This window comes from Leguminivora glycinivorella, chromosome 3 (assembly GCF_023078275.1).
Source record: "Leguminivora glycinivorella isolate SPB_JAAS2020 chromosome 3, LegGlyc_1.1, whole genome shotgun sequence".
NCBI lineage: Eukaryota > Metazoa > Arthropoda > Insecta > Lepidoptera > Tortricidae > Leguminivora > Leguminivora glycinivorella.
Genome location: NC_062973.1, coordinates 19,221,560 through 19,237,713, shown reverse-complemented (window position 1 = coordinate 19,237,713; position 16,154 = coordinate 19,221,560). Strand labels below are relative to the sequence as shown.

At 37.0% G+C, this 16,154-nt stretch overlaps 1 protein-coding gene across 1 annotated transcript; it reads right to left on the bottom strand.

Moving 5' to 3' along the window:
* Positions 1 to 8,969: 8,969 nt before the first annotated feature.
* LOC125224939 lies at positions 8,970 to 11,871 on the bottom strand. The gene is made up of 2 exons (XM_048128459.1): positions 10,669 to 11,871; positions 8,970 to 9,230 (listed from the first exon to the last, which is right to left on the bottom strand). Exons 1-2 carry the CDS (start codon positions 11,869 to 11,871, stop codon positions 9,207 to 9,209), a joined length of 1,227 nt encoding a protein of 408 aa, XP_047984416.1. The 3' UTR covers positions 8,970 to 9,206.
* Between the last annotated feature and the right edge of the window lie 4,283 nt (positions 11,872 to 16,154).

Genomic DNA, 16,154 nt, shown 5'->3' with positions numbered 1-16,154 from the left:
ACGAGGCGGAAGTGAAATACCTTCTCCCCTGTTGTGGTGCAATGGGGTTTAAATATCAAAAAAATATATAAATAAAAGAAGATATTGACTGACTGACTGACATATCAACGCACAGCCGAAACCGCTGGTCCTAGAGATGTCGAATTTGGCACGTAGGTTCCTTATATAGTGTAGAGGAGCACTAAGAAAGGATTTTTCAAAATTCGTCTCCTAAGGGGGTTAAATGGGGGTTCAAAGTTTGTATGGGGAAACAATGTTAGTTTCACTGTTTTATTCGAAACTTCACAAGAGGGATCCTAAAAACATATGACTAAAGACGTGTTTCAGGTTTTTTGAAATCTAACCCCTGAAAGGGTGAAAAGGGGGTGATAAAGTCCAAAAACTAATATGGGTATCGTTTTTACGGTTTATTGGGTCGCTGATCACGATAAATACAACGTTTTTAAAATCTAACGAAGCGGAAGTGAAATACCTTCTCCCCTGTTGTAGTGCAATGGGGTTTAAATATCAAAAAATATATAAAAGAAGAAACTGACTGCCTGACTAACTGACATAATATATCAACACACAGCCGAAACATAGGTTCCTTATATGGCGTAGAGAAGCACTAAGAAAGGATTTTTCAAAATTCTCCTCTTAAAAGGCTGAAATGGGGGTTCAAAGTTTGTATGGGGAAACAAGATTAGTTTGACTATTTTATTCGAAACTTCATAGGAGGATTCCTAAAGACATATGACTAAATACATTTTTCAGGTTTTTTGAAAATTTTACCCCTAAAGGGGTGAAAAGGGGTAAAGTCAAAAACACAATATGGGTATCGTTTTTATGGTTTATCGGGTCGCTGAACACGATAAATAGGTACAACGATTTTAAAATCTAATGAGGTGGAAAAGAAATTTTCTCCCCTGTTGTTGTGCAATGGGGTTAAAATATCCAAAATAGCCATTAGTTGCATATATGTATATTATGTATATATCTTTATAATTATTAAGTTGACTTAGTTTAATTTAGATTAGTTTTTAATTTAATTGTATTTTATTTGTCTTAAGTTAACTACTAATATGTACTTTTTATGTTAATTTTATGTTAATTTTGTTAATAAGTTATAGAATAAATTAAAATATGGTACTTACTTAAATAAAATATAACATAATCCAAAATAGACACCCTTCTGTCACATCATCATCTGTCACTATTACCTTGCACCAAGAATTTTATATATATCTCTGGATAGTGCGTGCCGACCAATGAGTTGAAGCCAGGTTCATTCACCTTTACTCCTATGTTCTATCTCACTCCAACACTGTGATGTATTGCCAGATAAGTTATTAAAAAAAACGTATAAAACATTCTTCAATCAAATTGACTTACTTTTCTTTGTATTATACGAAAAAAAACTCAATCAAAAACCTTATTTCTCCGGTATTTACCTCCTGCGTACTATGGGAACACTAATAATAAAAAAATATGCCCGATATGTCAGAATTGTCAAAATTCATACACCGATTCAGAGATTTATTTTGCGAAATAAACGTTTTTCGACGATTTACTTAAGTTCTGCGCTATGTATTGCATAGTGAACCATTGTGGAAGTAAATGGAAACCGAAATCCGACGTAAAATTTCACAAGTAAGTACTTATTTTACCAAAATGTTCATAAACCTCACTGGCAATAAATTTTCTGCTATTTTGCTTGTAATCTTGGTTAGTTCTTATCATTATATTGTTTTCATTGTCTCAAATTATATCAAAATTCCCACGAATAGGTTTAGAACGATAAATATGACCTTAAAAGAAAAATAATGCTATGTGTGGTTTTACGACTAGGGTGACCAATCTTTTTTCTTGCATGGTATTTACTCTTATTGAATGGAGCTAAATCTATCAACTTGGTACGGTTTCTATGTTCATCTAAATATATAAAAGAAGAACCTGACTGACTGACTGACTGACTGACTGACATATCAACGCACAGCCGAAACCGCTGGTCCTAGAGATTTCAAATTTGGCACGTAGGTTTCTTATATAGTGTAGAGGAGCACTAAGAAAGGATTTCCCAAAATTCACCTCCTAAGGGGGTCAAATGGGGGTTCAAAGTTTGTATGGGGAAACAAGATTAGTTTAACTATTTTATTCGAAACTTCACAGGAAGATTCCTTACGACATATGACTGAATACGTGTTTCAGGTTTTTTGAAAATTTAACCCCTAAAAGGGTGAAAAGGGGGTGATAAAGTAAAAAAATCAATATGGGTATCGTTTTTATAGTTTATCGGGTCGCTGATCACGATAAATACAACGTTTTTAAAATCTAACGAGGCGGAAGTGAAATACCTTCTCCCCTGTTGTGGTGCAATGGGGTTTAAATATCAAAAAAATATATAAATAAAAGAAGATATTGACTGACTGACTGACATATCAACGCACAGCCGAAACCGCTGGTCCTAGAGATGTCGAATTTGGCACGTAGGTTCCTTATATAGTGTAGAGGAGCACTAAGAAAGGATTTTTCAAAATTCGTCTCCTAAGGGGGTTAAATGGGGGTTCAAAGTTTGTATGGGGAAACAATGTTAGTTTCACTGTTTTATTCGAAACTTCACAAGAGGGATCCTAAAAACATATGACTAAAGACGTGTTTCAGGTTTTTTGAAATCTAACCCCTGAAAGGGTGAAAAGGGGGTGATAAAGTCCAAAAACTAATATGGGTATCGTTTTTACGGTTTATTGGGTCGCTGATCACGATAAATACAACGTTTTTAAAATCTAACGAAGCGGAAGTGAAATACCTTCTCCCCTGTTGTAGTGCAATGGGGTTTAAATATCAAAAAATATATAAAAGAAGAAACTGACTGCCTGACTAACTGACATAATATATCAACACACAGCCGAAACATAGGTTCCTTATATGGCGTAGAGAAGCACTAAGAAAGGATTTTTCAAAATTCTCCTCTTAAAAGGCTGAAATGGGGGTTCAAAGTTTGTATGGGGAAACAAGATTAGTTTGACTATTTTATTCGAAACTTCATAGGAGGATTCCTAAAGACATATGACTAAATACATTTTTCAGGTTTTTTGAAAATTTTACCCCTAAAGGGGTGAAAAGGGGGTAAAGTCAAAAACACAATATGGGTATCGTTTTTATGGTTTATCGGGTCGCTGAACACGATAAATAGGTACAACGATTTTAAAATCTAATGAGGTGGAAAAGAAATTTTCTCCCCTGTTGTTGTGCAATGGGGTTAAAATATCCAAAATAGCCATTAGTTGCATATATGTATATTATGTATATATCTTTATAATTATTAAGTTGACTTAGTTTAATTTAGATTAGTTTTTAATTTAATTGTATTTTATTTGTCTTAAGTTAACTACTAATATGTACTTTTTATGTTAATTTTATGTTAATTTTGTTAATAAGTTATAGAATAAATTAAAATATGGTACTTACTTAAATAAAATATAACATAATCCAAAATAGACACCCTTCTGTCACATCATCATCTGTCACTATTACCTTGCACCAAGAATTTTATATATATCTCTGGATAGTGCGTGCCGACCAATGAGTTGAAGCCAGGTTCATTCACCTTTACTCCTATGTTCTATCTCACTCCAACACTGTGATGTATTGCCAGATAAGTTATTAAAAAAAACGTATAAAACATTCTTCAATCAAATTGACTTACTTTTCTTTGTATTATACGAAAAAAAACTCAATCAAAAACCTTATTTCTCCGGTATTTACCTCCTGCGTACTATGGGAACACTAATAATAAAAAAATATGCCCGATATGTCAGAATTGTCAAAATTCATACACCGATTCAGAGATTTATTTTGCGAAATAAACGTTTTTCGACGATTTACTTAAGTTCTGCGCTATGTATTGCATAGTGAACCATTGTGGAAGTAAATGGAAACCGAAATCCGACGTAAAATTTCACAAGTAAGTACTTATTTTACCAAAATGTTCATAAACCTCACTGGCAATAAATTTTCTGCTATTTTGCTTGTAATCTTGGTTAGTTCTTATCATTATATTGTTTTCATTGTCTCAAATTATATCAAAATTCCCACGAATAGGTTTAGAACGATAAATATGACCTTAAAAGAAAAATAATGCTATGTGTGGTTTTACGACTAGGGTGACCAATCTTTTTTCTTGCATGGTATTTACTCTTATTGAATGGAGCTAAATCTATCAACTTGGTACGGTTTCTATGTTCATCTAAATATATAAAAGAAGAACCTGACTGACTGACTGACTGACTGACTGACATATCAACGCACAGCCGAAACCGCTGGTCCTAGAGATTTCAAATTTGGCACGTAGGTTTCTTATATAGTGTAGAGGAGCACTAAGAAAGGATTTCCCAAAATTCACCTCCTAAGGGGGTCAAATGGGGGTTCAAAGTTTGTATGGGGAAACAAGATTAGTTTAACTATTTTATTCGAAACTTCACAGGAAGATTCCTTACGACATATGACTGAATACGTGTTTCAGGTTTTTTGAAAATTTAACCCCTAAAAGGGTGAAAAGGGGGTGATAAAGTAAAAAAATCAATATGGGTATCGTTTTTATAGTTTATCGGGTCGCTGATCACGATAAATACAACGTTTTTAAAATCTAACGAGGCGGAAGTGAAATACCTTCTCCCCTGTTGTGGTGCAATGGGGTTTAAATATCAAAAAAATATATAAATAAAAGAAGATATTGACTGACTGACTGACATATCAACGCACAGCCGAAACCGCTGGTCCTAGAGATGTCGAATTTGGCACGTAGGTTCCTTATATAGTGTAGAGGAGCACTAAGAAAGGATTTTTCAAAATTCGTCTCCTAAGGGGGTTAAATGGGGGTTCAAAGTTTGTATGGGGAAACAATGTTAGTTTCACTGTTTTATTCGAAACTTCACAAGAGGGATCCTAAAAACATATGACTAAAGACGTGTTTCAGGTTTTTTGAAATCTAACCCCTGAAAGGGTGAAAAGGGGGTGATAAAGTCCAAAAACTAATATGGGTATCGTTTTTACGGTTTATTGGGTCGCTGATCACGATAAATACAACGTTTTTAAAATCTAACGAAGCGGAAGTGAAATACCTTCTCCCCTGTTGTAGTGCAATGGGGTTTAAATATCAAAAAATATATAAAAGAAGAAACTGACTGCCTGACTAACTGACATAATATATCAACACACAGCCGAAACATAGGTTCCTTATATGGCGTAGAGAAGCACTAAGAAAGGATTTTTCAAAATTCTCCTCTTAAAAGGCTGAAATGGGGGTTCAAAGTTTGTATGGGGAAACAAGATTAGTTTGACTATTTTATTCGAAACTTCATAGGAGGATTCCTAAAGACATATGACTAAATACATTTTTCAGGTTTTTTGAAAATTTTACCCCTAAAGGGGTGAAAAGGGGGTAAAGTCAAAAACACAATATGGGTATCGTTTTTATGGTTTATCGGGTCGCTGAACACGATAAATAGGTACAACGATTTTAAAATCTAATGAGGTGGAAAAGAAATTTTCTCCCCTGTTGTTGTGCAATGGGGTTAAAATATCCAAAATAGCCATTAGTTGCATATATGTATATTATGTATATATCTTTATAATTATTAAGTTGACTTAGTTTAATTTAGATTAGTTTTTAATTTAATTGTATTTTATTTGTCTTAAGTTAACTACTAATATGTACTTTTTATGTTAATTTTATGTTAATTTTGTTAATAAGTTATAGAATAAATTAAAATATGGTACTTACTTAAATAAAATATAACATAATCCAAAATAGACACCCTTCTGTCACATCATCATCTGTCACTATTACCTTGCACCAAGAATTTTATATATATCTCTGGATAGTGCGTGCCGACCAATGAGTTGAAGCCAGGTTCATTCACCTTTACTCCTATGTTCTATCTCACTCCAACACTGTGATGTATTGCCAGATAAGTTATTAAAAAAAACGTATAAAACATTCTTCAATCAAATTGACTTACTTTTCTTTGTATTATACGAAAAAAAACTCAATCAAAAACCTTATTTCTCCGGTATTTACCTCCTGCGTACTATGGGAACACTAATAATAAAAAAATATGCCCGATATGTCAGAATTGTCAAAATTCATACACCGATTCAGAGATTTATTTTGCGAAATAAACGTTTTTCGACGATTTACTTAAGTTCTGCGCTATGTATTGCATAGTGAACCATTGTGGAAGTAAATGGAAACCGAAATCCGACGTAAAATTTCACAAGTAAGTACTTATTTTACCAAAATGTTCATAAACCTCACTGGCAATAAATTTTCTGCTATTTTGCTTGTAATCTTGGTTAGTTCTTATCATTATATTGTTTTCATTGTCTCAAATTATATCAAAATTCCCACGAATAGGTTTAGAACGATAAATATGACCTTAAAAGAAAAATAATGCTATGTGTGGTTTTACGACTAGGGTGACCAATCTTTTTTCTTGCATGGTATTTACTCTTATTGAATGGAGCTAAATCTATCAACTTGGTACGGTTTCTATGTTCATCTAAATATATAAAAGAAGAACCTGACTGACTGACTGACTGACTGACTGACATATCAACGCACAGCCGAAACCGCTGGTCCTAGAGATTTCAAATTTGGCACGTAGGTTTCTTATATAGTGTAGAGGAGCACTAAGAAAGGATTTCCCAAAATTCACCTCCTAAGGGGGTCAAATGGGGGTTCAAAGTTTGTATGGGGAAACAAGATTAGTTTAACTATTTTATTCGAAACTTCACAGGAAGATTCCTTACGACATATGACTGAATACGTGTTTCAGGTTTTTTGAAAATTTAACCCCTAAAAGGGTGAAAAGGGGTGATAAAGTAAAAAAATCAATATGGGTATCGTTTTTATAGTTTATCGGGTCGCTGATCACGATAAATACAACGTTTTTAAAATCTAACGAGGCGGAAGTGAAATACCTTCTCCCCTGTTGTGGTGCAATGGGGTTTAAATATCAAAAAAATATATAAATAAAAGAAGATATTGACTGACTGACTGACATATCAACGCACAGCCGAAACCGCTGGTCCTAGAGATGTCGAATTTGGCACGTAGGTTCCTTATATAGTGTAGAGGAGCACTAAGAAAGGATTTTTCAAAATTCGTCTCCTAAGGGGGTTAAATGGGGGTTCAAAGTTTGTATGGGGAAACAATGTTAGTTTCACTGTTTTATTCGAAACTTCACAAGAGGGATCCTAAAAACATATGACTAAAGACGTGTTTCAGGTTTTTTGAAATCTAACCCCTGAAAGGGTGAAAAGGGGGTGATAAAGTCCAAAAACTAATATGGGTATCGTTTTTACGGTTTATTGGGTCGCTGATCACGATAAATACAACGTTTTTAAAATCTAACGAAGCGGAAGTGAAATACCTTCTCCCCTGTTGTAGTGCAATGGGGTTTAAATATCAAAAAATATATAAAAGAAGAAACTGACTGCCTGACTAACTGACATAATATATCAACACACAGCCGAAACATAGGTTCCTTATATGGCGTAGAGAAGCACTAAGAAAGGATTTTTCAAAATTCTCCTCTTAAAAGGCTGAAATGGGGGTTCAAAGTTTGTATGGGGAAACAAGATTAGTTTGACTATTTTATTCGAAACTTCATAGGAGGATTCCTAAAGACATATGACTAAATACATTTTTCAGGTTTTTTGAAAATTTTACCCCTAAAGGGGTGAAAAGGGGGTAAAGTCAAAAACACAATATGGGTATCGTTTTTATGGTTTATCGGGTCGCTGAACACGATAAATAGGTACAACGATTTTAAAATCTAATGAGGTGGAAAAGAAATTTTCTCCCCTGTTGTTGTGCAATGGGGTTAAAATATCCAAAATAGCCATTAGTTGCATATATGTATATTATGTATATATCTTTATAATTATTAAGTTGACTTAGTTTAATTTAGATTAGTTTTTAATTTAATTGTATTTTATTTGTCTTAAGTTAACTACTAATATGTACTTTTTATGTTAATTTTATGTTAATTTTGTTAATAAGTTATAGAATAAATTAAAATATGGTACTTACTTAAATAAAATATAACATAATCCAAAATAGCCATAAGTATAGGTTTAGTTTTTATCTTTACTTCTGGTTCAAGAGATTTCAAATTGACACGGAAGTTCCTTAGAGGACCACTAAGAAAGGATTTTTCAAAGTCCACCTCCTAGCATGATAATTTGACAGGGACAGGGACAGGGACAGGTACAGGGACAGGAACGGGATAGGGTTAGGGTTAGGGTTAGGGTTAGGGTTAGGGTTAGGGTTAGGGTTAGGGTTAGGGTTAGGGATAGGGATAGGGATAGGGATAGGGATAGGGATAGGGATAGGGATAGGGATAGGATAGGGATAGGGATAGGGATAGGGATAGGGATAGGGATAGGGATAGGGATAGGGATAGGGATAGGGATAGGGATAGGGATAGGGATAGGGATAGGGATAGGGATAGGGATAGGGATAGGGATAGGGATAGGGATAGGGATAGGGATAGGGATAGGGATAGGGATAGGGATAGGGATAGGGATAGGGATAGGGATAGGGATAGGGATAGGGATAGGGATAGGGATAGGGATAGGGATAGGGATAGGGATAGGGATAGGGATAGGGATAGGGATAGGGATAGGGATAGGGATAGGGATAGGGATAGGGATAGGGATAGGGATAGGGATAGGGATAGGGATAGGGATAGGGATAGGGATAGGGATAGGGATAGGGATAGGGATAGGGATAGGGATAGGGATAGGGATAGGGATAGGGATAGGGATAGGGATAGGGATAGGGATAGGGATAGGGATAGGGATAGGGATAGGGATAGGGATAGGGATAGGGATAGGGATAGGGATAGGGATAGGGATAGGGATAGGGATAGGGATAGGGATAGGGATAGGGATAGGGATAGTTTCAGTTTCAGTTTCAGTTTCTTTATTGGTAAAAGTAAAACATTTTACAGGTCAAGGCAGGTTATCACAGAAATTATAGGTACTACATGTTAAAGGTACATGGTAAGATACTAAAATTACATTATCCATTAACTAATTATAAGAAAAATATTTAGGTCAAATTTACTTTTGTTCAACTCATAATTTTGCAAGCTATAATTACAATTACAATACATTCAAATACATTACTTCATAAATACATTATATATTATTCAATTACATTATTTCATAAAGTCCTCGACAGTGTAACAATTTTAGGGTGTTTCATATTTGTATGGGAAAAAAAAAAATTGTGATATTTTTTCTGATTTCGCTCGGCTTTCGGTTCTAGCTTATCTTAAACGCCTATATACCAATTTTCAAGTGATTTGGACGTTGTTTAGAGGTCGCACACATGAACAGTTTGAAAAAATGTCGCTAAAAAGTAATGTTACTCAATTTTATTTTCAAATAAAACAATAGAGTAGTTGTAACTTATTTGAAAGTAAAACTAAACTTAAAATACAACAGTTGTAACATCCATTCTTCATAAAATAAGTCATCATCATCATTTAGCTTACATGTGTAAGCCGCAACCTTATCTTTTGTTCGCAAGTAGTAACGCATTTTCTGTGATGTTCGACGACTTTCAGCGAGAACCGTTTTGCTCTTCATCTTTGACTGGAGCGTTAATTTTTTTTATTAAATATATAGGTATACTTACTCTTCTTTGCGGTATGATAGACTATTGTTAGACTATCGACCAAGTCTGGTGTTAGGGCTACAATAATCGCTAACATCCTGAACATTAAATAGTTCTAAGACAAAAATCAAAAATGTAAGTAGGGTCTATATCCCGGTCAATATACTTAAGTCAAAGAACGATCTTGTTTTCTTCTTTGTCGTCACACTCTTGACAGAGTGGTCGTGGCCGTCACATCAGGGGTGGTAGCAAGCTTAACAATGCATCGACATTCCTTACGCATTCGTAGAGTGGGCCACTAAGTGCAGCCTTGACTTGGCTGGTCCATCGCATCTGAACCTTCTGCAGGATACTCTTAGCTTTCTTCTGCAGCACCACATTTCTAGGAAATCTATCTTCTTTTCCCTTGAAGTCCACGTCTCAGCACCGTAAAGAAATATGGGAAAGTTGGGAGATACTAATGCCCTGACAAGTCGCAGTTTAGTGGCATTTGTGATGAAGATTCTCCATATTTTGCCGAGCCGGTCCATGGCGGACCTGGTGATAGCCAATGTACCGCTTGATATCATCCACCTATCCTGTTATCAGTGCCCCGAGAGGGCCGAGAGACCACTGCTTCATGCCAAAAACAGGACAAAAAACTAAAAAAAACTTGTTCCTTAGAAGGAAGTCGAGCGTCCAAAAAAATACCATAAGAAACCTTCCCTAGAAACTAAATGCCACGTCAACTAGTATTTTTTTTTAAAGAACTTGCTTCAATATAAAAACTTTTCATTAAAATCACTTTTAAACCACCTACTACTAAAAGTGACAAAAATTTTGTTTCTAGCCTTTCCTGCGCCCATACTAACTTCTTCAGACAAAAGTTGCCACAGTGTGCGACCTCTAAATATTGTCCGATTTCCCTGATTTTTGGTATATGGGCTCTGTATAGGTGTAGAAACAAGAAGAAAAGCGAAGTCAAAGATAAATCAAAATTTTGGAAAAATGAAACACCCTATGTAACATGCTTGATTTAGGAGTAGACATTTAAGTTTTTTTACAAATAATGAATCCTTACTTAAAGCTGTAATATCATGAGGAATTTTATTATATATTTTGGGCCCGATTACACTGAGAGACTTTCGAACTTTCGCGAGTTTTTGGATAGGAGCAACTAGCATGGGCAACCTACGGCTATTTTCGGAGCGAGTGCAAGTCTTTGTGTAGTTTACAAGGTTTGCTCTAACATATTTGCATGCTTCCAATATATAAACCGCGGGTAGTGTTAGTATCTTTTGGGAGATGAATAGTCCCTTGGCGGGGTGATCAAAAGGTTTGTGGGAGATTATCCGTAACGCTCGTTTTTGTATTTTGAACACCCTGTCGCGGTTCGCGGCAAGACCCCAGAGATCTACACCGCGGATAAGGATGGAGTGAAAGTATCCGTAGTAGGCCTTTTTTAGGTTCGTTGGAGATAGGCTTGGCGCGAGTCTGGACAGGGCGAAACATGCTGACGAAAGTGAGTTACAAAGTTCGTCTATGTGAGAGGACCACGTTAGCCCTGAGTCAATGACATATCCCAAGTACTTAATTTGCTCTACCTGTGGAACTATGATATTATTAACTTTAATATTTAAGTGACTATTTTTGGTATTCCGTAGCTGAAAATGAATAACGTTTGTTTTATCTAAATTTAGAAGCATTCCGTTCGCCGAAAACCATTTACTAATTTCAACCATTGCTGTATTAATTTTCAATTCGAGGCTACTGGAATTGTCAGCTTTTACTATTATACACGTATCATCAGCATATATTACGTATTCTAGTTCGGGAGATGCTGCGGTTATATCATTTACGAGCATGAGAAAGAGATTGTTTCCCATGCTCGAGCCCTGTGGTACAGCGCAATCTCCTATGAATTCCAAGTCAGATCTCATGTTAAGGACGTAGGTAGTTTGTTTACGGTTTTTTAGGAATGAGGCAATGGTGCTATGAAATTTTCCTTTGAAACCGTATCTAGTCAGCTTTTTCAATAAAAGAGAGTGGTCTATCATTTCGAAGGCGCGGGACAGGTCGCAGAAGATAGCTGCGACCTGTCGCCTGTCCTCGAGGTGTGATAGTACACGCGAAATGACGTCACGAGCTGCATCAGTAGTAGACCGTCCTGGTTGGTAGGCGTATTGTTGTTTGTTAAGTAGTTCGTTACATGTGATATGTCTCATTATTCTTGAACTCAGCATATGTTCAAAAATCTTCGATATTATCATTATTTATTATTTGGTATCAGAGATATTGGTCGAAAGTTTTTGGGTTCATTCATTTCTCCTTTGCCCTTATATAGTGGTTGGATTTTAACTTGTTTTAATATATCCGGATATATTCCCGCGTCGATACAACGATTGAATACCATAAGTAACAATGATATTAGTATCGGTGGCAGATAGTCTAATACACGCGTTGACATATCATTGATATCCTTCGAATCCTTGCGTTTAATATTTTTACAGGCTTTTATCATTTCATATAATGTAAAATATTCGAAACAGAATGCAGGTGGCTCCTGCAGCAAGTATTCATCAAGATATTTTAACGCGGTATGGCAACATGGTGGCCTATTGTTATTATTTGAGTTTATGTAGTAGTGGTTTAGGAGTGTAGGGATAGGGATAGGGATAGGGATAGGGATAGGGATAGGGATAGGGATAGGGATAGGGATAGGGATAGGGATAGGGATAGGGATAGGGATAGGGATAGGGATAGGGATAGGGATAGGGATAGGGATTGGGATTGGGATAGGGATAGGGATAGGGATTGGGATTGGGATTGGGATTGGGATTGGGACTGGGACTGGGACTGGGACTGGGACTGGGACTGGGACTGGGACTGGGACTGGGACTGGGACTGGGACTGGGACTGGGACTGGGACTGGGACTGGGACTGGGACTGGGACTGGGACTGGGACTGGGACTGGGACTGGGACTGGGACTGGGACTGGGACTGGGACTGGGACTGGGACTGGGACTGGGACTGGGACTGGGACTGGGACTGGGACTGGGACTGGGACTGGGACTGGGACTGGGACTGGGACTGGGACTGGGACTGGGATTGGGACTGGGACTGGGACTGGGACTGGGACTGGGACTGGGACTGGGACTGGGACTGGGACTGGGATAGGGACAGGGACAGGGACAGGGATACAGGGATAGGGACAGGGACTGGGACTGGGACTGGGATAGGGACTGGGACTGGGATTGGGATAGGGATAGGGATTGGGACTGGGATAGGGATAGGGATAGGGATAGGGATTGGGATTGGGATAGGGATAGGGATAGGGATAGGGATAGGGATAGGATAGGGATAGGACAGGGATAGGGATAGGGATAGGGATAGGGATAGGGATAGGGATAGGGATAGGGCTATATAGGGGATTGGGATTGGGATTGGGATTGGGATTGGGATTGGGATAGGGATTGGGATTGGGATTGGGATTGGGATAGGGATTGGGATAGGGATTGGGATTGGGATAGGGATTGGGATTGGGATTGGGATAGGGATTGGGATTGGGATTGGGATAGGGATTGGGATTGGGATTGGGATTGGGATTGGGATTGGGATTGGGATTGGGATTGGGATAGGGATAGGGATAGGGATTGGGATTGGGATAGGGATAGGGATAGGGATAGGGATAGGGATAGGGATAGGGCTATATAGGGCTGGGGGCCAGCCTGCGTATGGTTGGGTGGGGCAAACAGGACAGGGCAAGGCGACGAACAGGTCTGGTACCGACTACAAAAATAATTGATTTTTTTATAATTTGGATGTTTAGATTATTGCAATCCGATAAGAAATCTGAATTCGAAGGTTTATTATTTTTGGCTTTTTAGTTTCTCCGTGTTTTACAAAACAACGCAACGCAACGCAAGCGTGTGTTACAACACGCTTTTTTTGAAGGCGGTTTTATTTTTTATATGTTTACGTTTGCAATAAGTACCTATAAGCAAAATGGAAAAAATTGTAAGCGATAATGCAAGGAAGTACTTTTTACCCTACCGACCATAGCGTCGAGATACTGGTTATGTGGGTTGTATGAAGTTTCCCCAGTATAAATATTTATATAGGTAAAATACAAACATATTCGTACCTACTACCTACGCTGTGGTCGCTGTGTAACAATTCTACAATAATTGCAAGAATTTCTTTTAAAACAATAGTAATATGTGTAAGGTACAGTCAGCCAAAAAAGTGGTTTACCACTTTTCGATCAATAGAGTCGAAAAGTGGTAAACCACTTTCTTGGCTGACCGTACAGCAAATAGATCAGTTACAATGGCCCCCCAGTCGAGAATTGCCCCGCTTACCTACAAAGAAACCTACGGATCCAAATGAAAATCTTATTTTTTGTAAACGTTTCAATAAGAATACTTTTATTACGCGGGCGAAGCCGCGGGTAAAAGCTAGTAGTTCATATCACAGTATAATAATACCAACTTTATTGTTTATGTCTTTACAATTAACATGAATAATATCAAACTTTTCAGTGTTCCAAAAGATGAAGGAAGGAGGCAGCGTTGGCTGTCGATTGTACCGATAAAAGGAAATGTTTCAGAGCGTTCGACAATTTGCAGATTTGCACTTTAAGCCTAAAAAACACACACAGAAAGAAATTTTAAAAATCGGTCCAGTAACGACGGAGATATAAATAAATAGATATTGGGGACACCTTACACAGATCAACTTAGCCCCAAACTAAGCAAAGCTTGTACTATGGGTGCTAAGCGACGATATACATACTTAAATAGATAAATACATACTTATATACATAGAAAACATCCATGACTCAGGAACAAATACCAGTGCTCATCACACAAATAAATGCCCTTACCGGGATTCGAACCCAGGACCGCGGCTTAGCAGGCAGGGTCACTACCGCAGTCGGCTCAGTAGCCAGACCGGTCGTCGTGGCATAAACATTAAATTGAGATACATATATACATGCGAAGAGAATTGAAATACGTACGAATTGAGAACCACCTTCCTTGAGATTTGGGGTGGCGCTTAAAAATAAAGATACTGTTTTAAAACGTCCTAGTATTTCATTATTTCCCCATTGACAAATACTTCCCTTATATTTTTGTGGCTATTCCCACTAGTTACCACCAAGTTTTTACCTGTCCTAACTACTGGGATTTTCCCCACATTGTTAATTACCACACCGGGGGTTGATAGCTACTGGGATTAGTTTTCCCAGTAGTTACTACCAAAATATTATTGTGATGGTTTAAAGTGACCGAAACACTAAAATATATATTTCATTGCATGCTTTAATAAACACAGGTGTCAGTTAGTAAAAGACAAATACTTATGTAACTCCGTATAGACAGATAAAGTCTAAGAAAAAAACGTACATCAAAACCATACAGAAAAAGGTACGGTGAGCTAGATGGCGATACACATTTGGGGTACGCTCAGCTAGATGGCGCTAATATTAATATTTGATATTTTAACACATATCAATATCATATCAAGCTGAGAATGAAAACGGAGGTTCAAAGGTTTTAAGCCTGTGTCGAGAGATGTCGGCAGTCTATGCACTGTGATTACACATTTTACTTTGACAGTAATTTTCTATAATACTCGATCCTCTTTGGTAAACGATAAGTTGTATAAGCCTCATGTTGCAACACTCGCCACGCTCAGGATTCTATTCTTGAACGGTTCAACCCTAGAATCCATTCGCTAGCTCGTATTTCCATTCCACACTCGCCGTTAAAATACAACTTTGCCCCCTTGTATAACATAACTATTTCCCAGTGGTTACCAGTGTTACCACCCCTAGGTTTGGAGGTGAGGAAAAAACCAGTACCTAGTTTACCACTGGTAAAAACTGTATCGTATTTGTGGTGTTCTTAGGAAAAGGTAACCTTTTGTCGGACATCAGTAAGGTCGAGTAACTGCAGAGTGGCATAGAAATGGACCTTATTGACGACTGACAAATTATGGACAAATTAGTAATTTTTTACCTTTTACTTGAGTTTGTGAGGATGGATGTTCACGTTCGTGATAAAACGGTTGATCGGATTTGAATTTAATAAATTACAAAATTAATCAGTCGTATAAACGTAATACGTCAAATTCCGCGGGATATCCCTAATGTATGCTTAATGTATATCCTTGATTTAATTTAATTTATTTTGATATAAGTACCTAAGTTTTCATTGTAATTTTCTTTTCTTTCTTTCTTTTCTTTTGTAAATATATGTGTATCTATGGACTAAAGTTGCCTGAAATAAATGATTTAATTAATCATGGACACCCTAAAGAAAGAGATGCAAGACCGGCGTGACGTAATTCAAGGTCAAATTTTCTGGCTTCAAAGTAATGTTCGGCGTGCAACATCCAGTATGTATATAAGATTCTTGCCTTGCACAGACGATACTAACAAATCTTAGCTTATTCTGACTCTAATGAGTGTAATATGTAATAATATTTTACTATTCAAATATCA

Bases quoted from the DNA above. Each gene is read 5' to 3' on its own strand.
- LOC125224939 (XM_048128459.1), bottom strand. From the start codon at position 11,871: ATGAGACATATCACATGTAACGAACTACTTAACAAACAACAATACGCC. The intron at 9,231-10,668 runs ATAGGGTGTTTC...TAAAATTGTTAC, and splicing joins TCCTAAATCAAGCATGTTAC to ACTGTCGAGGACTTTATGAA.